General features: G+C 44.6%; 1 protein-coding gene across 1 annotated transcript in view; it reads left to right on the top strand.

The window, feature by feature from the left end:
* Polr3b (RNA polymerase III subunit B) overlaps positions 1-24,808 on the top strand; it is a 108,189-nt gene that overhangs the window by 32,914 nt on the left and 50,467 nt on the right. Inside the window, exons 13-18 of the mRNA XM_032910451.1 lie at positions 10,309-10,470; positions 12,739-12,939; positions 15,692-15,854; positions 18,215-18,368; positions 21,560-21,634; positions 22,156-22,254. Of these exons, the coding sequence (XP_032766342.1) occupies positions 10,309-10,470; positions 12,739-12,939; positions 15,692-15,854; positions 18,215-18,368; positions 21,560-21,634; positions 22,156-22,254 (854 nt within the window). The remainder of the gene's footprint in view (positions 1-10,308; positions 10,471-12,738; positions 12,940-15,691; positions 15,855-18,214; positions 18,369-21,559; positions 21,635-22,155; positions 22,255-24,808) is intronic.

The following is a 24,808-nucleotide window of genomic DNA, read 5'->3' as shown; positions in this document are numbered from 1 at the left end:
AGACTCCACATGTCTGGATTTCATTTTACGTAGAGTGGATTTCTCTTCTTTGGATTTGGTTTTACATGTGATATGAGCTGGGTTTTCAGTTGTGGAAAACAGGTTTGGGGATAAACAGACCAAAAATGGGCTGGCCAGGGAGGTGATAGCGATGGACCAGGTGACGATTGCCAGCGGGGAGGACATCACATTCCACAGCTGAGATGAACTTTTTATTACATTGAGGGCGTGGGTGTGGATGTGTGCATCCTGGAGGTCGGGGATAACTTGCAGGATGGTTCCGCCCTTCCACAGTGTGGTCCTCGGAACCATCAGTCTTGGTAGTAAGTGCCTTTACCCACTAAGCCATCTTTCTAGCCCCTCGATTAAATTTGAAAAGTAGAGTTCCAGACTTAGAACAGTTTTGGGGCTTTGAGGAAGCTCTGGTGGTTAAAGGTGACCACATTCAGAGCGACTCCTCACCCAGAAAGGGTTCATGGTGTTCTGCTGCCCATCCTCGGTTCAGTTAAAACAAATCAAGCTGTGAAGTGAGTCCTTAAAAAAATGGTTGTTCAGAGCAATCCAGAAGGGAGTGAGGAGGAGGCTAAAGAGGATATCCTGTTGCTGAAGAAATTAGAATTAAAAAGAGGACTCCCACGAGCAAGAAAGCAGAGCTTAGTGAACAATGTAGGCACGGAGAAGGCACTGTGTGGGCAAGAATCTGTAAAAACAATAGCTGCTGGTCCCCACCCTGGGGACAAGGCCGGGAAATGGGCCTCAGCTTTAGATAACAGAGTTGTCTCCACCGGCCCAGTGAGCTTTCCCTCAGTCTGACCATCACCGGAGGGTTTCCAGGCCAGCTGCCAGTAGGTGTTAGCAAAACCTCCCGATTTCAGGCTTAATCTTTGCACCTACCTTTTCTTGTTCGGTAATGTGTTCATTATTTGCTGCGAGTTACTCAGCTCTTTGTCTGCAAATTTTTTGTTTCTAATGCAGCTTGCTTTGTATGGGAGAGATATGGAATAGCACCAAAATCCAGCACCCTGGAAAACCAGGGATTTTCCATTCAGGGACAAAAGAATGCCGTCCTGACTTCAGAGATTGCCTAATCCCAGCTGCTCTGATAATGTAATTAAGGCTGCCTAATGTCTTTAATTTTGCAACCAGTTTGTGTGAAAAGGAGAATTTGGCACTCTGAAGGCTTAAACACTAAATAGCAATCCCAAGGCGCCTAATTAGAATTCTCTGACATTAAGCTAATTGGTGAAACTGTATTTCAACGGCTTAACTTCTTTATTAATTTTTTAGCATTTTCATGGGAAATCAATTGATGAGCTGTCAGTAGTTTTCCCTTAAATATGAATTTCTCAATGGCGCGTCTGTCTTCAGCAGGAGGAAAGGCCTCACAGTGGCAGTAAGGAGTGTTGAATGTCAGCACTCATTTTACTTCCGACCCAGATATTGTGGTTCATTGTACGGCTTAGCCTTGCAGCCTCTCTCTCCTCGCTCTGGTAACTGGACAGCATTATTTCTCGAAGGTTGAAACTTCAGGAGAGGAGAAATGTATTCCTGGAACAGTTTTGTTGACTATAGGTTCCTATTCATGGTGTTTAGCACTGGGGGCATTTTCTTGTGTTTGAATCAGGAGGCCACAAAAGATTCAGCTGGGATCCCAAAACACTTTTTCATAATTTGAGACAAAAACAGCTAAGTGTAAGGGGCTAATTAAAAGGAGTGCGGGCGTCTGTGGCCTGGTTAAGGGCACTTGATTCTGTTCAGGATGCTTATGCAGGTCCCGTTGCACTGCCCACAGGAAGTGGCTGGAACCGCTCCTCTAGCCCCTCACCCCCTGCACCTGCTTCCACTCCCACGTCCTTTCTTCCCATGACTGAAGCTGCCGGGCCTGACTGTAAGAAAGGATTAAGCTCTCAGGGAGGAAGTTTTCTTTTTAGAACACTTTTGTAAATGCAAGTCCAAAACCCTGGCTTCCTGATCTGCAGGCTCGGTTTTGGTGGAAAAGGAGATGGATGTGTCCAACTCACGGGGACAGCGTTTGAACAATGGTCCAACTTAGAAAAGTTGCCTTAAAGTTAAGGAAGACTTGGTTGTTTTGAATAATTCTTCATTACGAGCCACATTGTCCTTGCCCTTTATAAACACGCAGGAGTATAGTCAGGGTGGGATTCAGGGACACTTCAGCTCCAGTGTTTTCAGTGAGTCTCAGAACTCCTCTTTAAGTGAACCATTTAAATGTTTTGCTAATTTACTTAAGTCACAAATATCTGTGTTGAACTTTTCTTATTCTGTTAATGAAAGGAAAGCTTAGGTGGGAAATGCAACTATGATCGTGAATGGAGGTTGGTGTTTGTAATAGCTACCGTATTTATTACTGAAGGAGTATGCCAGCTCCCTTCCCTAGTGTAATAGCTGCTTAGTCTTTTCTCTGTGAACTTCCCGTTCAGATATTTTGGTTCTCTGTTGCTTGCCCTAAGCGGCGGCTTCGTTTTCTTAGACCTGACAGTTTTGTGCATCGGGTGTTCAGGTGGAACGGGGCTTTACCCCGTCTCATGTGGTGCTGGTGGAGGACAGCCATTGGTCATCTACTAGACGACCAGAGGATAGGCTGAAGGGCAAGGCCCAGTGGGGATGTGACCTCTCAGGGCTGTGACTTTCTGGTGGCTCCACACTCTCAGAGTCCGTGTTCTCATGGGCAAGACCGAAACTCTGTGACTTAAGGCCTAGAGGCACGAGGCACACCATATCAAAATGGTCGCAAGCCCTGTCCGTCTTCAGGTGCTAGGGGTGCATGCCCTGTACGACGTAGAGTTTTTGTAGTTCAGGGCTGCCCAGAGGTTGGGGCAGTGTTTATTTGTGTACTTCAGAGTTGCTCCTTGTGGCTCTCCTGTCCAGGAATTCCTCTCACTCCTCAGCTGTTGATGTTTATTAACTGGGATTGCCTTTTCTCTGGCTTCTTCATCCAGGAGTGGGGTCTCTGGTTTAGCGCACCATCTACATTCATCACAGTGTGGCCTACTCCTAGGTGAAAAGTCTTAAACAAGAAGTGTAGCCAGTTTCGCCTGCCCGTGCCTTCAAAGATGACGATGCCTTGTTCAGACACGATCTCTGTCTGCAGGCAAGTCCTTCTGTTAGGTGTTCCTTACCTCTAGTTCTGAAACAACCATCTTACATGGTTTCAACACCTCCTGTTCTAGCCATTTTCTTGGTTTTCAGGATCAAAGCGTGTGAAATGTGCATTATTAATTTTAATAACACCTATTTTAATGCTTTTCTTAGCAAAAGTTAAAGCCATATCACAGAGATATGTTATGAAGGGTAGAGATAAAATGAACTCTGAAAGCTGCTTCTCGGCTTAGCCTGTCGCCAATACCATTCCGTTTGTCTAGTGTCCATCTCTCCTTTCTCCGCTGTTAGAGATATTTCCATTTATTATTAACTGGATTTAGTATAGTGGGTTTTTTTGTTTTAAAGGTTTGTGTCCTTATCTCTAAGTATGCATATGTATGTAGCGTGTACATGTAAGCTTAGATGCACATGGAGGCTAGAAACCTTAGATCCCCTGAAGCGGGAGTTCCAGGGCAGTGTGAGCTGCTAGCCCTGGGTGCTGGGACTCGAGTCCCCTGGAAGGGTAGCACGCTGCTCTTTACTGGTAGTCTGTGCCTCTAGCCCTGATTGCAAAGCTTAAAACCTTTTATTGCAATATAGGTTTTGTTTATTTTTTCTTTATAAAATGAATTTATATCATGTGATTCATCTGTAACTTCTTTCTATTGGTATTTTTAAGATTCGGCAGCACTGTGTATCAGCATAGTACAGTTTTGTTTCTGTATTACGTCCCATGAAATATAGCTACTGTTCTGCCCTATCTGCCAGTCAAGAACTTTGTGTCACTCCTGGTGCTCTATACCATGGCTTCTGCCTGGCTTTTATGTATTTATCTCTCTGGTGGTTTCACAGCAACATCCTGGATGTCTTTATTTCATGTTTGCCAAATCTTCATTGTTGTGGTCCTCCTCCTCCTCCTCCTTCTGCTCCTCCTCCTTCCCCTTCCTCCTGCTCTTCCTCCTCTTCCTCCTCTTCCCCCTCCTTATTTGTTTTTTGAGACAAGGTTTCTCTGTGTAGCCTTAGTTGTCCTAGAACTCACTCTGTAGAGCAGGCGGGACTCAAACTCAGAACTCAGAGATCTGCCTGCCTCCCCCCATATCAGGGCTGGGAATTGATTTTAGTTGGTAGAGTATCTGCCTAACATACCCATAGTCCTGCGTTCAGTCCCCAGAACCACGCAAACACTGTGTGGTGGTGCATTGCCTATAATCTTAGGAGGTGGAGGCAAGAGGGTCAGAAGTTGAAGGTCAGGGGCCGGAGAGGTGGTACAGGGGTTAAGAGCATTAGCTGCTCCTCCAGAGAACCGAGATTTGATCCCCAGATCCTATGGTGTGTCTTATAACTGTCTATAACTCCAGTCCTGGGGTTTCCAACACTCTCTTGCGGCTTCGATGGGCACCAGACACTCAGGTAGTACCTAGACAAAATATGCAGACAAAACAAACATAAAGTAAACAAAGTAAACATTCTTAGAGTTCAAGCTCATATATACTCTATAGCAAGATTTGAAGCCAGCCAGGTGTGACACCCTGCTTCAAAAAGGAAAGAAGAGGGGGGAGGGGGAGGAGGGAGAGAGGAGGAGGAGGAGGAGGTGGAAGAGGATGAGGAAGAGGAGGAAGAAGGGGAAGAGGAGAAGAATCCAGTTTCATTTTTTTCAGATGGGTAGCCTGTTGTCCCAAAGCCATGAGTAATGTGTGCGGAGGCTGTCTCAAGGCTGTGCTCTAGGCCTTTAGTCTGATTGCCTGTGTATCTGTCACCCTTCTACAAAGCCCGGACTATTTTATGCTCTTGGATTTTTCTTACAAATCTTAGAATTACTCTGCTAATTTTCATACAAATTCTTCTCAGGATTTTTTAATTAGATAACATTTAAAGAAAACTAGTAAACTTAAAATACTAGTCTCTTTGTTCACAAATCTTATTTAGGTATTTTTTCTCTTTCATTAAAGATGTCTCCAGTGAAAGTCTTATGTCCCCTTTAGTAAAAACCCTTTTATTTGTGAAGGTAGGCAGATGGCTCAGCAACTAAGGGCATTTGCTGCAGTTGTTTATCAGACTTAGGAGTTCTCTGGTGGAACTTTTGGGGTCACTTAAGTATACTATCATATCATCTGCAAATAGTGATATTTTGACTTCTTCCTTTCCAATTTGTAGCCCTTTGACCTTCTTTTGTTGTCTGATTGCTCTGGCTAGGACTTTGAGTACTATATTGAATAAGTAGGGAGAGAGTGGGCAGCCTTGTCCAGCCCCTGATTTTAGTGGGGTTGCTTCAAGTTTCTCTCCATTTAGTTTGATGTTAGCTACTGGTTTGCTGTATATGATTTTTACTATGTTTAGGTATGGGCCTTGAATTCCTATTCTTTCCAGGACTTTTATCATGAAGGGGTGTTGAATTTTGTCAAATGCTTTCTCAGCATCTAATGAAATGATCATGTGGTTTTTATCTTTCAGTTTGTTTATGTAATGGATTACGTTGATGGTTTTCCATATATTAAACCATCCCTGCATGCCTGGGATGAAACCTACTTGATCATGGTGGATGATTGTTTTGATGTGCTCTTGGATTCGGTTTGCAAGAATTTTATTGAGTATTTTGGCATCTATATTCATAAGGGAAATTGGTCTGAAAGTTCTCTTTCTCTGTTGGGTCTTTGTGTGGTTTAGGTATAAGAGTAATTGTGGTTTCATAGAAGGAATTGTGTAGTGATCCTTCTGTTTCTATTTTGTGGAATAGTTTGGATAATATTGGTATGAGGTCTTCTATGAAGGTCTGATAGAATTCTACACTAACCCCATCTGGTCCTGGGCTTTTTTGGTTGAGAGACTTTTAATAACTGCTTCTATTTCTTTAGGAGTTATGGGACTGTTTAGATGGTTTATCTGATTCTGATTTAACTTTGGTACCTGGTATCTGTCTAGAAAATTGTCTGTTTCAACCAAATTTTCCAGTTTTGTTGAGTATAGGCTTTTGTAGTAGGATCTGATGATTTTTTTTTTTTTTTGATTTCCTCAGTTTCTGTTGTTTTGTCTCCCTTTTCATTTCTGGTTTTGTGAATTTGGATATACATTTTGTGCCCGCTGGTTAGTCTGGCTAAGAGTTTATCTGCCTTGTTGATTTTCTTAAAGAACCAACTCCTGGTTTTGTTGCTTCTTTGTATAGTTCTTTTTGTTTTTACTTGGTTGATTTCAGCCCTGAGTTTGATTATTTCCTGCTGTCTGTCTACTCCTCTTGCATGTATCTTTTTCTTTTTGTTCTGGAGCTTTCAAGAGTGCTGCCAAGCTGTTAGCGTATGCTCTTTCCAGTTTCTTTTTGGAGGCACTCAGAGCTATGACTTTTCCTCTTAGCACTGCTTTCATTGTGTCCCATAAGTTTGGGTATGTTGTATCTTCACTTTCATTAAATTCTAAAAAGTTTGTAATTTCTTTCGTCATTTCTTCCTTGGCCAAGTTATCATTGAGTAGAGCATTGTTCAGCTTCCATGTATATGTGGGCTTTCTGTCGTTTTTGTTGTTATTGAAGACTAGCCTTAGTCCATGATGATCTGATAGGACGATGGGATTATTTCTGTCATCTTGTATCTGTTGAGGCCTGTTTTGTGGCTGATTGATTATATGGTCAATTTTGGAGAAGGTAGCATGCTGAAAAGAAGGTATATTCTTTTGATTTAGGATGAAATGTTCTATAGCTATCTGTTAAATCCATTTGGTTCGTAACTTCTGTTAGTTTTATTGAATCTCTGTTTCCATGATCTGTCCATTGATGAGAGTGGGGTGTTGAAGTCTCCCACTATTATTGTGTGTGGTGCAATGTATGCTTGGAGCTTTAGTAAAGTTTCTTTTATGAATATGGGTGCCCTTACATTTGGAGCATAGATGTTCAGAATTGAGAGTTCATCTTGGTACGTTTCCTTTGATGAGTATGAAGTGTCCTTCCTTATCATTTTTGATAACTTTTAGTTGAAAGTCTATTTTATTCGATATAAGAATGGCTACTCTAGCTTGTTTCTTGGGACCATTTGCTTGGAAAAAAATTTTCCCAGCCTTTTACCCTGAGGTAGTATCTGTCTTTGTTATTGAGGTGTGTTTCCTGCATGCAGCAAAATGCTGGGTCCTGTTTATGTATCCAGTCTGTTAGTCTATGTCTTTTTACTGGGGAATTGAGTCCATTGATATTGTGAGATATTAGGGATCAGTGATTGTTGTTTCCTATTATTTTTGGTGTTAGAGGTGGAATTATGTTTGTGTGGCAATCTTATTTTGGGTTAGTTGCAAGAAGATAACTTTCTTACTTTTTCTAGGGTATAGTTTCCCTCCTTGAATTGGAGTTTTCCATCTATTATCCTTCATAGGGCTGGATTTGTGGAAAGATATTGTATAAATTTGATTTTGTCACGAAATATCTTGTTTTGTCTATCTTTGTTAATTGAGAGTTTTGCTGGATATAGTAGCCTGGAATGGCATTGATGTTCTCTTAGGGACTGTATGGCATCTGCCCAGGATCTTCTTTTTGGCTTTCATAGTCTCTGTTGAGAAGTCTGATGTAATTCTGATAGGTCTGCCTTTATATATTATTTGACCTTTTCCCCTTACTGCTTTTAATATTCTTTCTTTGTTTTGTGCATTTGTTCTTTTGACCATTATGTGACAGGAGGAGTTTCTTTTCTGGTCCAATCTATTTGGAGTTCTGTGGGCTTCTTGTATGTTTATGGGCATCTCCTTCTTTAGGTTAGGGAAGTTTTCTTCTATAATTCTGTTGATACTTACTGGCCTTTTCAAGTTGGGAATCTTCACTCTCATCTATACCTATTATCCTTAGGTTTGACCTTTTCATTGTGTCCTGCATTTCCTGGATGTTTTGGGTTAGGAGCTTTTTGTGTTTTGCATTTTCTATGACTGTTGTGTCAGTGTTTTCTATGGTATCTTCTGCCCCTGGGATTCTCTCTTCTATCTCTTGTATTCTGTTATGATGCTTGTGTCTTTGACTCCTGATCTCTTTCCTAGGTTTTCTATCTCCAGGGTTGTCTCCCTTTGTGATTTCTTTATTGTTTCTATTTCCATTTTTAGATCCTGGATGGTTTTGTTCAATTCCTTCACCTGTTTGGTTGTGTTTTTCTATAATTCTTTAAGGGATTTTTGTGTTTCCTTTTTAAGGGCTTCTACCTGTTTATCTGTGTTGTCCTATATTTCCGTAAGGGAATTATTTATGTCCTCCTTAAAGTCCTCTAATGTTATCATGAGATGTGATTTTAGACAGAATCCTTCCTTTACCATGCGTTGGGGTATCTAGTACTTGCTGTGGTGGGAGAACTATGTTCTGATGATGCCGAGTAGTCTTGGTTTCTGTTGCTCAGATTGTGCACTTGCCTCACTCCATCTGGTTATCTCTTGTGTTAGCTGGTCTTGCTGTCTGTGACAGTGGCTTGACCCTCCTGTAAGCCTGTGAGTCAGCACTCCTGGGAGACCAGCTCTGTCCTGGCAGGATCTGGGTACAGATTGCTCTGGCACAGGGTCAGTTCCAGGTGACGATGGCTCTAAAATGCTTTTTAAAAGAGTTTGCAGAAGAAAAATTTAGTTCTCCACTTTGTTGCAAAGACAGTGGAATGTGTGGTTTTTGACCGCTTTTATCAAGACTGCATTTGAATGTGTAAGGCAATGTAGAGAACTGACTTTTTATCAGTCATCTACTTGGTCATCTCTCCTATTGAGAGTTCCAATCATTTGGTAATATTTTAAATATGCTTGCTTTCTGTTTATTGGACCTGCTTTTATAATGCAGTTTCTTTTCGAGTCCCTGTGATCTTCCCTGTCCCTGATCTGTAATCCTCAAGTAAGGACAGCTTTGTGGCTTCCTTACCAGTATTGATATCTTCCCCCCCACCCCCCCTGTACCCCATGGAGCTGCCTGCCTTCTCCACTGCTGGGCCGAATAGGAATGTGAAGGTTGCCCTTAGTCCTGTTCCCAGTCTTGTAAAGGAGCGCTTCCTGTTTCCTGACCCTTCCCCCTGTCTGGGCCCTGCAGTGCAGTGTGCAGTGATCCTCGCTTGAGCAGGTTTCCTGCCTCTCCCCCAAGGAAGCTGGGTGTGGGGTCCACCTCATCCCTCTGACATCAAACCTTTTCCTTGACATTAGTGACCAGATCATTAATGGTCTTCTTCCAGGGGCAGCCTGTGGATGGCAAGGGAGGGGCCTTGTATACCTCTGCCCTTTTCTGTCTGCAGGTCACTCTTGCCTCCTGGACCTGCTAGACAGGAGCTTTCCTCACCCTTCCCCAGCTGCTGCCACATTTACGCCATATGCAGGAAAATACAGGGAAGCAGATAGAGTTCAGATAGCCTTTTTCCAACAAAGATGTCTTTCTCATGGTTTCTCTTACTATTTTATGAGCAGTCCATGGGGGGAAGAAAATAAAACTTGTGGTATTAAAGACAGAAGAATTGTAAACTCTCATGGTAATCCTCAGTTGGCCTTAAAGTCGTCTGTAAGGTTAAGCGGAAACAGACATGATTTGTATATGATTTCTTTCCTCGAGTGTTAGTTGCTGTTCATTTTCATTGGTTGCTAATGTACTAAAGATATCTCAGCTTATGTAAATATGACTTGAATAGGTTGGAATTTAAAGCTAATAGCAGTGGTGCTGCCTGCATACGGCTAAATGTAGCTTTCAGTAGGAAACTCATCACCCCACACACCTCGTCTTGTTTTTTCAGGCAGGGTTTCCCTGTTTTCTCTCTGTTCTGGAACTGTATCTGTGACTTGTTAGAAGCACAGATTACTGTGCTTTCCTGTGACCTGCTGAACCAGAGACCTCACCTTGTCAGACGCCTGCACCGGCCAGTGTTGAAACTGCGGCTGCTCTGGAGGACAGGGCTAGAGGACAGTGTGGGCCGTTTTCTAAGTAGCTCTGGTAATTTACTTCATACCAGTAGTGCAGAGAGGCTCAACTAGCATCCTGTGTTCAGTGTTCCCAGATTTGCCTTCTCAGCGCCGTTCTTCGTGAATTAAAAGTCAGCCATTGGTGAGCGCATCACCGCTCTCATTCAGCACTCCTGCAGCGTTGACATACGTTCATCAAAACTCTGTACATGTGCATTACGTCGAATTTTAAAAAAAAAACATATATCGTTTTCCGTTTTAAACTTTGTCTATTTTTAAAAAGCAGGTCCTTGATTAAGACCTCAGCTTAACCATTGTGTGCTTTTCTTCTAGCTCTTGTCTCTTCTTTTTGAAGATTTGTTTAAAAAGTTTAATTCAGAAATGAAGAAGATTGCAGACCAAGTGATTCCTAAACAAAGAGCAGCCCAGTTTGACGTCGTGAAACACATGCGCCAAGACCAGATTACCAATGGCATGGTCAATGCCATCTCCACGGTGAGTCTGCAGCCTGTTTTGCAGTTTGTGACTTCATCAAGTGGACCAGAAATGGGAAAGACTCTGGGAACCCCTGTGACAGAGGTGGAGATCATAAATGACATATTTCCACCAGAGGCAATGAGAAAGTCACATATGCTCTGAAGTCAGTGTGAGGTTTAAGGTTCTCAGTAGGAACCCCTAGGCCAGAAGTCTCAAGACTGCTACTCTCTGAAAACACTAAATGAGACATTTTCAAAAGTAATTCATACATTTAAATAACTTCTATTTTTTCCTATTTTTATTAACTGTTGAGTTCCGACTGTGCTTAATTCACGATTGAACTGTCTTGGGTGTGGAGAAAGAACAGCGTGGGGTCACAGGGTTCCGTGGGACCCTCATCGCAGGCATCCATCCCCCGGGGCCTTGGAACAGCTCCCCATGGATTGGGAAGGTCCACTCTACAACTTGGCTGCTAAATGATGGTTCTCCCTGTGTGGCAAGATGAAACGTTTGCTTCCTGGGACAGGGGAAGTCTCTTGGTTGAAGTCACTCCGCTCATGGGTACTCTCCTCCATTTTTCTCCTGTAATAAAATTGACGAATTTCAGGCAGCTTTCTTAGTTGGCCTCTTTATCTCAGAATAGGATTCATATTCCTCAGAGCTCCATCTGGGCACTGAGCCTGGTCCCTGCAGCTGCCGTGTCATTTAGGGTCTGTCCGGCTGTTGACAAAGGTTATCAGATAGGTATCTGTTCGTTTTAAAACTCATAGCAACTGTAGTCCTATCTGATCAAGTCTGCCTCCCCTCTGATGTACCAGACACACAGTTAGTTTATGGATGGGATCTTGTCTGCCCCAACAAAGAACATTGTGTCCCCGCACATTGACGCCCATAACCATGAAACAGTAGTGTGGACGTGCCTCAGTGCTCAGCCTAGGAGATTTAGTGCATCTGTGTAGGCAGCTACCGTAGAGGGGCCTTTGACAGATTAGCCTCCCGCGGGCCAGGTTCTCAGGGTAGAAGAGCCTGCAGTGTTAAGCAGCCTCCTGCCCAGGCTGCTCTGGGTTCTTCCTGACCATGTTCTCTAGGCCTCAGGAACATGGCTCTGTCCTCTCAGCGTGACACTGTTTTGTCTTCTTGACCACCTCTGTATTTGAAGGCATTAGGCCTGTGCAGGTGTGTCCAGATCTGAGGGGACCCAGGAGTGAAACCCCAAGAAAACACCGTCACTAAGTTAGCCTCACTGTGGAGCAGTTTCAGGCTCTCGTCCTCTGCTGCCTTAGGTTTTGTCCTGCAGAACAGGAGAATAAATTCTCTCAGCTTCATTCCCCACCTGCTTCCTGTTTGCCAGCAGGCTGCCTTGTGTTAGCTCTGTGCAGAATGTTTGCCTGGTTTCCTTACCCTCTGGGCATAGCTCTCATCCCAAGGATACAGGTAGTCAGCTGAGCATGCAGTAACCAGACACCCATCCCTGAGATGCCTGTCTGTCTGCTCTTGGCTTTTAAGGTGTAGAGCTTCATACCTAAAATTTACCACTTTGCCACACTGTCAAAAAGCTAAAGGTTTCAAATAAATAGATTCTGGGTTTAACAAAGTAAAACATTGCCTCCTGAGGGACATGCCCTGACGTCATAGTGTAGTATAAACCATTACTGGATTTCACAGAACCACACCAGTTTTCCTGACTGTAAGTGCATCTCCTGAAATTGAATAGAAAAGTTCATGTATTTGCCCTCTGTTTTTCCTAGAAATTCACAACTTTCACCTAGTTCTAAAAGAGGAAGCACCCCAGTATACACAGATTTCCTCTATGAAGTCATGAAGACAATTGGGTCAAGGTTTTTTTACTCTGCTCTTTCAAAACATAATATTTTCTGTAGTTACTTCACACTGCTGTATGTTCATATTTTGGGGGATATCACATTACTGTGTTCAACGAATATAACCAAAAAATTATAATTAATTTGTTCTGACATGTTCAGTATACATGAGATAAAATTAACACTCAAGGTTTACTCACGAAGTCCATTTTATTTTATTAATACTTCACATTAGCATTGGGGACTCTTCTGGGATGAGCGTTTGGAGCTTGTTGCTAGCCACAGTGTGGCTTCGTTCTGTGCCTGGAAAACCCCAGCAAATCATCTGGCAGAGTTTTAACTTTAGTTGTGTCATGTTGGTTTCTATCGTTAGATCATGGCTGTGTGTGCATTAGCAGGCATTTGCTGAGACAACCTTCCAGTTTACAGAAAGGTGAGTAGCCTCATGTGTTCCGTCTCTCTACAGGGAAATTGGTCTCTGAAGAGATTTAAGATGGACCGGCAGGGTGTGACCCAAGTGCTGTCTCGCTTGTCCTATATATCTGCACTTGGCATGATGACAAGAATCTCTTCCCAGTTCGAAAAAACAAGAAAAGTGAGTGGCCCTCGTTCTCTGCAGCCGTCTCAGTGGGGAATGCTCTGTCCCTCCGACACACCTGAAGGAGAGGTAAGGTACCATGAGCATCCCTCGGGGTCAGGGGTCATACCTGTTGGGTGCATCTGGGGTTCTGCTTTTGGACCCATGCACGAGGTCATTTCTTCCGTTGTTATTAACTACTTATTTGTCAGAAAACACTGCTGCAGCTTGTCAAGGCTACAGCGTTGGGAAGGCAGCAGGCTCTGATTCCGTATCTTATTAGAGGTCCATACACAACATTTCTCTTTCTCATTTTACTGTGAGAATCGAACCATGCAGCGAAGAGGTGATTAGGATGTGGAGCACGGAGAGAGCCATTGCCTGTGATGTGCAGGAGCTCTGAGGAGCTTCTTGTTTTCTTCAGGTTTGCCTGGGCGAACCCACGGACACATTGGAGCATATAATCCAAGACCTAAAGTAACTCGGACTTACACAGGAAGCATAAGCTAACCTAAACCCAGAATCAAAGGATTTTGCCAAGATTTAATTACTTAGCCTCACTTTCTCCTCTGTCTTGTTCCATGGCCCTTTCTTCTTTATAGATTTTTTTTGTTTTTTTTTTTAAAGATTTATTCATTTATTGTATATAAGTTCACCATAGCTGTCTGCAGACACACCAGAAGGGGGCATCGGGTCTCTTTACAGATGGTTGTGAGCCACCACGTGGTTGCTGGGAATTGAACTCAGGACCTCTGGAAGAGCAGTCAGTGCTCTTAATGGCTGAGCCATCTCTCTAGCCCCTTTAAAGATTTTTAAACTGTGTGTGTGTGTGTGTGTGTGTGTGTGTGTGTGTGTGTGTCTGTGGGTCTGTGTGTCTGTGTGTCTGTGTCTGAGTGCATGTGTGTGCACCACTTACATGCTGGTAGCGCAGAGACCAGAAGAGGGCACGTGATAGTCTCGGGGACTGGAGTTGCAGGAGATTGTAAGCTGCCCAGCGTGAGTGCTGGGAACCAAACCCAGGTCCTTGGCATCACTGCAGTCCCCGCCTTTTCTTTCTCATGATATTGTTCTTAGTGTCACCTGACTCTGTTTCTTTTGAGTCCTAGACTAACGGAGGGAGGTGGGCCACACTGAGTCTTCAGGCTTCTACACTACAGGCCCCATAAGTATATGAGGACTGAAAAAAAATAAGTTAGTAACAAGTGAAAGGTGTCGGCTTCAAAGTGTAGGAATTTGCTAAGACTCAAAAGAGGGGAAAATTAGAAGTCTAGGCAGACTGGTTTATCTTAAACTGTAAGGAAATTCATACTAATTTTATATAGTTTTCAATGTATACATTGTGAACTTTAAAGTGCTAAAATTAGGGGTTGGGGATTTAGCTCAGTGGTAGAGCGCTTGCCTAGGGAAGTGCAAGGCCCTGGGTTCGGTCCCCAGCTCCAAAAAAAAAAAAAAAAAAAAAAAAAAGTGCTAAAATTAACCAAGTAGTCCCTCAGCCAACACTCATAGCTAAGTTTACTTTCTGTCTTTCCTCATTAGGGTTTCTATCACTCTGAGGGGGCTGAGCCCTCATCAGCAGCTTCTCCTGGGCTCTTTTCAGGCGCTCTAACCCTGCCACTTAGGTCCTAATGCTCTCCATGACCCCTGCATTCCTGGGGTTTCTACTTCAACTGAGGCTGCACATCCACCCAGTGGCCTCTCAGCTGCTCTCCATGATGCCTTCGTGCCTTCAAAGCCAGTACCACCTCAACATTCTTACATGTTACTAAGTTGGGCGGCCTTGGCTCTCTCTCGACCACAGCTTTTGCATGCTGACCTCCCAGACTTACCATCCTCAGTGCTGAGGCTGGGCTCTCCTTAGTCACTGTTACTGCTTCAGTCCCAGCTCTCCAGTATCGATGCTCTCAGCAAAGCAAAGGTTTCACTTCATTGGTTTTTAATTCAAAATAGTAAACCCCCGTGATAGAGTCTTTAAGGGGCTCTCAAACTTCCCTCTGAATCCTCATAAGCCAGGCCTCCGTTGTCTCCACTGATCTCAGCATTCTTATCTTCCACGTGTCCACAGAGCAACCCACTAAGCACTCAATAGTTTTTCCACCTCAAAGTTCAAATGCTACCACAATGTCCACAAAGCACACAGTCGGGTCTGTGATGGCAGAGCCTGTTGACCTCGTACCAATTTCTGTCTTCCATAGGGTTCCGTTGCTGGGTTAATGCCATGACTATAAGCAGCTTGGGGAGGAAAGGGTTTATTTAGCTTACACTTATGGTCATACTCCATCACTTAGGGAAGTCAGGTAGGAACCTGAAAGTAGGAATTGAAACAGAAGCCCTGGGGGACTGCTGCTTACTGCCTTGCTCCTCCTGGCTTGCTCAGCCTGCTTTCTTATATGTCCCAGGCTCAGCAGCCCAGGGGTGGCACCACCCATGATGGACTGGGTCCTCCCACATCCATTCCTAACTAATACATGTACTGCAGACCTGCCCACAGGCTGGTGTTATGGAGGCTTTCTTTTTCTCTTCAGTTGTGGTTCTCAGATGACCGTAGCTGTGCCAGGTTGACAATACTAGCCAGGACAGTGTCCTCTCTTGTTTTTTGAGGATAAATTCCTCAGGTTAAGGAGTATTCACATTTTAAAGGTGAGGTAATTTGTTTGAGGCAGGGTGTGTGTGTGTGTGTGTGTGTGTGTGTGTGTGTGTGTGTGTGTGTTTTTGAATTTCATGTGTCCCTTTCAAGACTGTACTCTTTTATGTTGCCAACAACAAAGTGGTGAGCATTTTTCAGATGCGAGCTGTACTTCACATGCTACCGTTTATTCTTAGACGTGACTGTGTTTTTTGTTAGGCCTGCGGTTTGGTTAAGAACTTGGCCCTCATGACACATATAACAACCGACATGGAAGATGGACCCATTATTAAGTTAGCTGGGAACTTGGGAGTAGAAGATGTGAATTTATTATGTGGAGAAGAGCTCTCTTATCCAAATGTGTTCCTTGTCTTCCTGAATGGTAGGTATGCTTCAGAGACTAGGTCATCCTAAGCCTATGTCTCTCAACCTGTGGGCCACAACCCCTTGGTGGGGGTGGGGGGTGTTGAATGACACTCTCACGAGGATCGCATATCAGACATCCTGCATATCAGGTGTTTACATTACAATGTATAACAGTTGCAAAATTACAGCTATGAAGTAGCAGTGAAAATAGTTTTACAGTTGGGGGTCACTGTAATGTGAGGAACTAAATTCAAGGGTTGCAGCATCAGGAAGGCTGAGAACCGCAGTCCAAAGCTAACTTTTGGAAGGAGAGAGGCGATATACTATGTTTGTATTTAGAGCATAAACATACTTTAATTCTGACACTAGGCAGATCTTAATTTATTTTTTATTTGTTTTTGTTAAAAAATAAATGTTTGTCATGCAATATATTTTAGTTACAGTTTCCCTCCCTTGTTTCCTCCCAGGTCCTCCCATCTCCTTGCCCTTCCAACTCTGATTTCTTTTTCTGTCTCTTTAGAAAACAAATAGGCAAAACAAAACAAAGCAAAAACCCAAACTAGAATAAAACAAAAACAAAAGAAAGAGCAGAAACACACACACACCATCAAAACCCATTAAAAGCGAAACACTAGTATGGTAAGAAAAAAAAAAAGCCTAAACAAAGAGCCATGAGACAAAAAAAATCTCCAAAAACACCACTGAGTTATTTTTATCTTGGTCACCGCTGCTGAGCACGGGCCCGCCCTTAAACTGTTTAGTATACCCAGTGAGACGCCTCTGGGGCAAGTAACTTTTCTTTAGGAGTGGCTGTCAGTTGCAGATAGCTTCCACAGTTCCAAGCCAGATGGGGCTCCAGGGCTGAGAGGGAGAGTGGTGGACACAGGTGCCATCCCTGAGCAGGAAGCTCTTCCCAGCAGACCTCAATTTAAAGGAGGAAACGTGGGGTTGGGGATTTAGCTCAGTGGTAGAGCGCTTGCTTAGGAAGCGCAAGGCCCTGGGTTGGTCCGAAAAAAGAACCAAAAAAAAAAAAAAAAAAAAAAAAAGGAGGAAACGTGAGTACACAAACAGTCGATCCTTTGCCTCTGGTGCCCAAGTGTCTTTAGTTTTATTGGTTTCGGTGTATTTCATTGCTATGAAGGGACAGTGCGAGCAGGACAACCCTTATAAAGGAAACTTTGAATTGGGGCTGGCTTACAGTTTCAGAGGTCCAGTCCATTATCAAGGCAGGAAGCTTGGCAGTGTGCAAGCAGGCATGGTGCCGGAGGAGCCGAGGGTTCTACATCTCGATCCAAAGGCAGCCAGGAGGACACTGTTTTCTGCAGGCAGCCAACATTAGCTCACTCTGTCACACTGACCAGACCTGAGCATACATATGAGATCTCAGAGCTCCACTTCATAGTGACACACTTCCTCCTAATAGTGCCACTTCCCACAGCCCGAGCGTATTCAAACCACACTCCACACCCTGAGAGCACAGAAGAGCACTGCTGAGGTCCGTTTGCTGCTTTCCCTCCATTCGCAGCTGCTAAAATATCCATAGTCAGATAAGGTAGCTCTGTGTAGTGTCTTGGTTGCTAGTTAAATACGTACACAGTTCTGCAGAAATGATCAGATCAACTCACTCCACACTATTTAGCCTTTCAGTCACGTACAGCTCAGCACCCATGACAAAGGAGATGCTCTGCTCCTTTGGTCCATGTCTGTTTCTTCCTTCATGTATACTCTGCTCTCTTCCAAGCTCCCAGAGGCTGGCAGCTGTATGCCCACCCTTCTCCCTTTAACTTGGTAGCTGTATCCTGTCTGATGTGCTCACCTCTGGCCATCCCTTTCCCCCGATCCAGAGAGTACTATCCCTTGGTAATACAAGCTCTGGAGAAGGGTCAGGACCTCAGCATGTCTGCCTGCCTCATCAGTGTTCCCCTAGGGGTTCATGGGGGGCCAGCTCTTAGTCTGCATGTCATCCTATGCCTCCCTGGGTCCTGGGAGGTAAAACCTGGCATCTTGGTTTCCGGCAGGTCCAAGACAGAGCTCTCAGCACTTTCCCTCTACAAGACACCTGTGGAATTAATAGGCCAGGCTTCATGCCTGTTCTGGAGTGAAGCTCAAGGCCCCATCACCGTGCTGACAGCTGAGGGCAGTCAGGGGAACACTTGGGGAATTGCTCAGTCCGTGTCTAGTGTGATGGCCACAGTCTTTAAGGCCCTTAGACTGTCTTTGATCATACTCTTGTGCTGCTTCCTAGAGCCCTTGGATGAGCTCTGATGTTAATAACTTTTTAAATGACTGCTCGGTGCTTCTCAGTGTTGTCATTGGATGTGTAGTTTAAGGCAGATTATTTTTTGTGTCTGACTCACCTGTCTCTTCTCCTGTTAGGTAACATCCTGGGTGTCATTCGAGACCATAAAAAGCTTGTGAGCACATTCCGACTGATGCGAAGAGCAGGCTACATCAATGAATTTGTCTCCATCTCCACAAACCTTACGGACCGATGTGTTTACATTTCCTCTGATGGCGGGCGCTTGTGCAGGTGTGTGGCCATGGAGACCTGGAGACTCTCTGTGCACTTGGGAAGAAATGGTCTTCCTCCAGTTCTGAAGTTTGCTTTAACCTCTTTTTTGTTGTGAAGATAAATTTAATTCAGTTATCCCACAAGTTAGAGAAAAATGGGAGATTTGAAAACCAACAGGAGACATTTTCTGTTCTCCGAGAGTTCAGTCTGCCAGGAGAGGCAGAAACCATGACTAGAGGCAGCCAGCTGTGCTAGGAATGGACCTGAGTTGCTGTCTGTCGTTTTACTGGGTATGCTACGTGGCTAAGACCATTATCTGAATTATCTTCATTTTGATGAGAAACTCGGGTCTGTGAGGCTGAGCCACATGCCCAGAGCTAGAGCACAGTAGACTTGGCTTTTTCCTGGTGATCTTTAAATGTCACTTGACTCCACCGATCATGTTTTACCTCTGTATTCTGCCCAGCTTTAAAGTCTTGGTATCCTGACCCCTCTGGTGCCTGCAGTCCTTCCTGCCCATCTTCCACAGGATTTCCAGGGCTCTGCCTAATGTTTGGCTGTGGGTCTTGGCATCTGTTTCCATCAGCTGCTGGATGAAGCCTCTCTGATGACTGGTCCAGCTGGAGACCCGTGCCTTGAGAGGGAATTTACCCCTGATAGTACCTAGAGGGCCTGGAACCAGAGGCTGAATAGTTCAGAGATGCAGGGTAGAACCAAACAGGACCGGCAATTAAAGAATAAGGAAGGAAGGAAGGAAGGAAGGAAGGAAGGAAGGAAGGAAGGAAGGAAGGAAGGAAGGAAGGAAGGAAGGAAGGAAGGAAAGAAGGAAGGAAGGAAGGAAGGAAGGAAGGAAGGAAGGAAGAAAGAAAGAAAGAAAGAAAGAAAGAAAAAGAGAAGAGAAGAGAGGAAAAAGTCAGTGAAAGGAAAAGTCATAGGCAGAAGCCTAGCATAATCAGCCTTCTGGTAAATTCTTAATGCTTCTAGTAAAAAGTAATTTTTTGCTTAACCATCAGAACTGGTTTCGCTTATGATGTTGCTGAAAATAAGATACCCACGTTATCTACCGGCCAGTTAGTTAGTGACTGTGTGATTCTGAGTATTCCTAAGTTTCTGAGGTTTGGTTCCTTGACTGTGAATTGTAAGTGGCAGTGCCTCCCTAGAACTCTGCTAAGAAATAACAGGTAGGCTGTGGTGTGTGCTTACGTAGAGCTGCTAACAAATAACTCAGGCCGGGCATAGTGGCCTTAATCCTAGCATTATCAGGTAGTATGTCTCTGTGAATTCCTGGTCTCTGGTGAGATACTGCCTCAAGAAGAGGAGCACTCTCTGCTCTTCCAGAGGTCCTGAGTTCAATTCCCAGGACCCACATGGTGGCTCACAACCATCTGTAATAGGATCTGATGCCCTCTGCTGGTGTGTCGAAGACAGCTACAGTGTACTCACGCACATTAAATAAATAAATAAATAAATAAATAAATAAATAAATAAATAAATAAATCTTTTTTAAAAAAGGAGGAGGACATGGGGTGAGACAGCTTGGCCTTCTGGGGGCAGGAGAAGCCATGGCGTGTTCTGAGCTATTCCTGTTCAGAATGTTTTCATTTTACCTTATCCATGTAATAAACATGTTCTTTAAAATGTTAGTTGTTATTTAGAAGTAAATTTGTGGTAGCAGACCAGAGAGCTATCTGGAATGGAAATTATTGCACAAAGTGGCTTCTCCGGCTCCTGTTGTCGATTGGGAGCCTTAATCTCTCTGTAAGCTCAAGGCCGCCTGAGCTCCTGAGGTAGCAGTGGGCTGAGCTCCTGGGGTAGCAGTGGGCTGAGCTCCTGGGGTAGGCCAGGAGTGGGTCTCTCTTTCCTCACCAGAAGCTAGGACGCAGGGGTCCTGCTGACTTCCTTGAAGAGCACTCTCTGCTCCTGTCAGCAGCTCATGTCCCTACTGTGAGTGCCTGGCTCCTCTTCTTGCCAGTTTCAGAGCGCTCAATAGTCTTCACATTGGGATTTGGGCTCCAGGATAGACACAGTGTCTGCTGGCTTCTTGCTCCCTCTGTAAGAGCTGCTTATCCAAATAGCAACAGCTCTTGACATCTCCATGCTGTGTGCCATTTTTTTTTTTTTTTTTTTTTTTTTTTTTTTCCGAGCTGGGGACCAACCTAGGGCCTTGTGCTTGCTAGGGCAAGCGCTCTACCACTGAGCTAAATCCCCAACCCCGCTGTGTTCTTTTTGTGGCTATCTCCTTGTGGTGGCAAAGCCCTCAGAAGCAAGTCACCACTGACAGTTACAGGTTAATCTGCCAGAGTCCTCCCTCCACCACACCTCCATCAACCATTACAAGTCACCAGTAAGGAAAGGAAGCTGTGTTCTGTTCTCTATACACATAAAGCAAAGTACAGCTTTAAGTCTTGGTGACACTAGTCATGTATCAGACCACCCCAAACACCTCGCCTCCACCAAACCCCTCAAAACAGATGCTGTTGCTGTCCTCAGTGACAACTGTATAGGTGTTACAGCGGCTCTCCCGTGTGTGGGACGTGTCATGATCCCCAGGGCATGCCTAAAACCACCAATGGTACTCCATCCTGAAAACTGAGACTGCTACTAAGTGGCTAGCAGGCGGGCATCCTGTCAGTGCTGTGTAGTGTGGATACACTAAAGAGAAAGGGATCCCTTCCCGGGTAAAACAGAGTAACGTGGAACAGGACTTCAGCACCATGCCCAGATACACACATCATTTAAAACTGATTAGACCACAGTTGGCCCCAAGGGACTCAAATCTCCAAAGCACCAGAACCCTGAAGCATGGGTAAAGGGCGATGGCTCTAAACCACCTGTTGTACTGGGGAATGAAGAGATGCTTCTGGATGGATCAGCATTTGCACAGCTTACAAAATACGGTGTGGAGATTCTGTACCCTGTGTAGACTGTTGATTATGATCTTTGTGTTGCTTTTCTGTTTAAAGCCAAATGATTCTTGGGATAACTGGAGGAAATTCTGTGTAGTCTATTCATACTCACATGAACATACAGTTCCGTGTGTGTCAGAGAGGGCTGGGGGACAGAAAAAGACCCTACGTGTTCATACAGAAAACATTACTAGGTGTCACCAAGCAACCCAGCGCAAGCTGTGTGTCTGCCCTCGCTTGTTCCATGGTGGCAGATAGAGCTGGCTGCCGTCATTCTTCTATGACGTATTCTTTCCTTTCTAGGCCTTACATCATTGTCAAGAAACAGAAGCCCGCAGTCACCAATAAGCACATGGAAGAGTTGGCTCAAGGTTACAGGTGAGTGACCAAAGGTAGCAAATACTCATCTCTTCAACTATGTACTTACGTGCTCCGGTCAGCTGTGGCGTTCCCTGACATGTGCTGCCAGGAGAGTGTCTTTTAATCTCCGGTCTATTCCCCCCTCCCTACCAAGGTTGCCAGCAGCCAGTTACGAATCATTCCCCATGCAGCTGCCTGCACGTGAGGAAGTTCTCACCACCAAGCCATGAGGAGTGCAGAGCCTTGGTAGAAATTTCTGTCTGTTAATACTTCCACCAAGAAAAACCCCTGTAGACATACTGTTAACACGGACACAGTTTCTAAACTCAGTAGTTTTAGAAGTGGGGCCCAGGTTGGCAAAAGTCAACCTTTAGTGCATCTATCTCAACAGCTCGTGAGTCGTGAACGATGTGTTGAGACATTGATGCTCTCTAAGAGAGGACGGGATGTGGGGAATAAGTAAAATCCAGGGTCTTCCATTGTCATACACAGTGCTGTGATCAAGTCGCCCTCCTGTCTCTTTTACCAATATTTTCCAGGAATTTTGAAGATTTCTTACATGAGAGTCTGGTCGAATACTTAGATGTGAATGAAGAAAATGATTGTAACATTGCGCTCTACGAACATACAATTAATAAGTAAGTAAGAATCGCATCAACCACAATTAAAGCTCATCTGTCCATGGACTTCAGTGCTGTCTGCTTCACTGTCTTGTCCAGACCTTCTGAGGGTCGCTCCTGTGAGGATGCTGTTTTGTAAGAAAGCACCCCTGTCATTTGTCCCAGGGAAGTCCCCACACCACTAGTGAGTAATCTTTAGATTTGATCATCCCTCTTAAGCGTGTGATGCTCAGTGTATACATTTAAGAGGGAATTGCCTCTCTGATTTTAATATCCAACTACTGTAAACATTGAGCAAATCAGTCAGGATGCATAAAATATGATTGTCTCTCAGAGATAGGAGTTTGTCAATGGACATCTGAAATCTCATTGTTAGAGGAGGAATTCCACACGTAGTGTGGAGTAAAAATGTCTCCGCACATATGTGCAGTGTAAACTCGGCATGCCAGTGTGTTCCTAATACTTCTACCACAGTGGTACTTCGGAAGCATCTGCATCCCGTTTGGGAGATGTTAGAGGACATCTGCACAGCTTGTCTGTGACGCGTGTCATTAATGTACAACTTGCCCCAAACTGGGATTTTTTCAGTTATGTTTTTAAAAGGGATTTTAATAGTCATCCTTGATAACTGTTTATATCTTCAATCACAAGCAAGTAATGTTTTCTGCTATAAGATATATGTATTATATTATTTGTATATATTACCCCTTCAGATGGTGAACTTCTCAAACTACTTTTATATTCCACGTTTCAAGAAGAAGTATTTTATAATGGACTCTTTTTAGGGATAGGGTCTTCTTACTGATCCAGAACTTACTGTGTAGCCCAGACTGACCTCATACTCATAGAGCTCCGTGTGTGTGTGTGTGTGTGTCTGTGTGTGTGTGTGTCTGTCTGTCTGTCTCCCAAGCACTGAGATTAAAGGTACGTGCCCGTCTGGCCTGCAGTTCACTCGGAAATGACAGCTCTGTCTGTCCGTTGTGTTTCTATAGCTCTGGTTGCTCTTGCCTCACGATGTACGGAGGCTGCGCTTTCTTCCCACCTCCATCTTCCACTCATCCCATGCTGCTGCCATTGCTCATCCCTGGTAGCTGTCCTGGCTCTCGGAAGCCCTTGCAGACATCACTGGGCTCCTAACATGTGCTTACACTTGGTTCGCCTGCACCCTCTGCATCCACCTTCCCTAACCTACTGTGACAGCCATACCGGGCTCTCTTCAATGCCCGGAACACTGAATGGCTCCTGTCTCTCCTGACCTGTACTGGAGTATCACTCTGTTGGGAGTCTCTGAATGACTGCTTTTAAAACAAACAGCCAGATCCCCCCCCCGCCCCACTTTATTACTCGTGGTTACTGTAAAGTCTTACTGACTTACTTGCATACTGTGTATGCTGCAGTAGGTCATTAGAAAGCAGTCACCAAGCACCAGTCAGCAAGATACTGTATTTACCAAACTCATTTTATTTTACAATATGGTAATTATTTTGCTCATAGTCAAGATGTGTTTTTAAATGCAGATGTCCATAACATTAAAAAGTGAACTTGGGGTTGGGGATTTAGCTAAGTGGTAGAACGCTTGCCTAGGAAGCACAAGGCCCTGGGTTCGGTCCCCAGTTCCGAAAAAAAGAACCAAAAAAAAAAAAAGTGAACTTAAAATGGGGATGGAACCCTGTAGGCAAAGTGTTTGCCTGCCATACCCAAAGCACCTTGTAAACCCCAGCACCAAATCAAACCAGCTACAATGTCAGGTGCGGTGCCCAAGCCTTTAATCCAGCACTTAGGAGGCAGAGGCAGGCCGATCTCTGTGAATTCAAGGCTAGCCTATCAACACAGTAAGTTATAGAATAGCCAGAGCTACAAAGTGAAATCCCATCTTAATAAAATAAAACCAAACCTGGTTTAGCTCTGCACACCTGCATGTAGTCTTATGACCGAAGACTTGGAGGCAGTAGGATCAGGAATTGAAGGTCATCCTCAGCCACATAATGACCTTCGCCCTGTCCTGTGCTCTAAGACCCTGCCTCAGTGGAGAGAATGAGCCTGCTTTCTTCCCCATCCCTCCAGACTCAGTTCTTCCCGTGAGCTTTCTAAGTAGGTCCACAGGGACACCTGTGACCCTGCAGGATGAGTGTACAGACCACAGGGACACCTGTGACCCTACAGGATGAGTGTACAGACCACAGGGACACCTGTGGCCCTACAGGATGAGTGTACAGACCACAGGGACACCTGTGGCCCTACAGGACGAGCGTACAGACCACAGGGACACCTGTGACCCTACAGGATGAGTGTACAGACCACAGGGACACCTGTGGCCCTACAGGATGAGTGTACAGATCACAGGGACACCTGTGGCCCTACAGGACGAGCGTACAGACCACAGGGACACCTGTGACCCTACAGGATGAGTGTACAGACCACAGGGACACCTGTGGCCCTACAGGATGAGTGTACAGACCACAGGGACACCTGTGGCCCTACAGGACGAGCGTACAGACCACAGGGACACCTGTGACCCTACAGGATGAGTGTACAGACCACAGGGACACCTGTGGCCCTACAGGATGAGTGT

The sequence above is a fragment of the Rattus rattus genome, chromosome 1 (genome assembly GCF_011064425.1).
Source record: "Rattus rattus isolate New Zealand chromosome 1, Rrattus_CSIRO_v1, whole genome shotgun sequence".
Lineage (NCBI taxonomy): Eukaryota > Metazoa > Chordata > Mammalia > Rodentia > Muridae > Rattus > Rattus rattus.
Note: the sequence above shows the minus strand (reverse complement) of the source record. Positions and strands in the feature narration are given on the sequence as shown.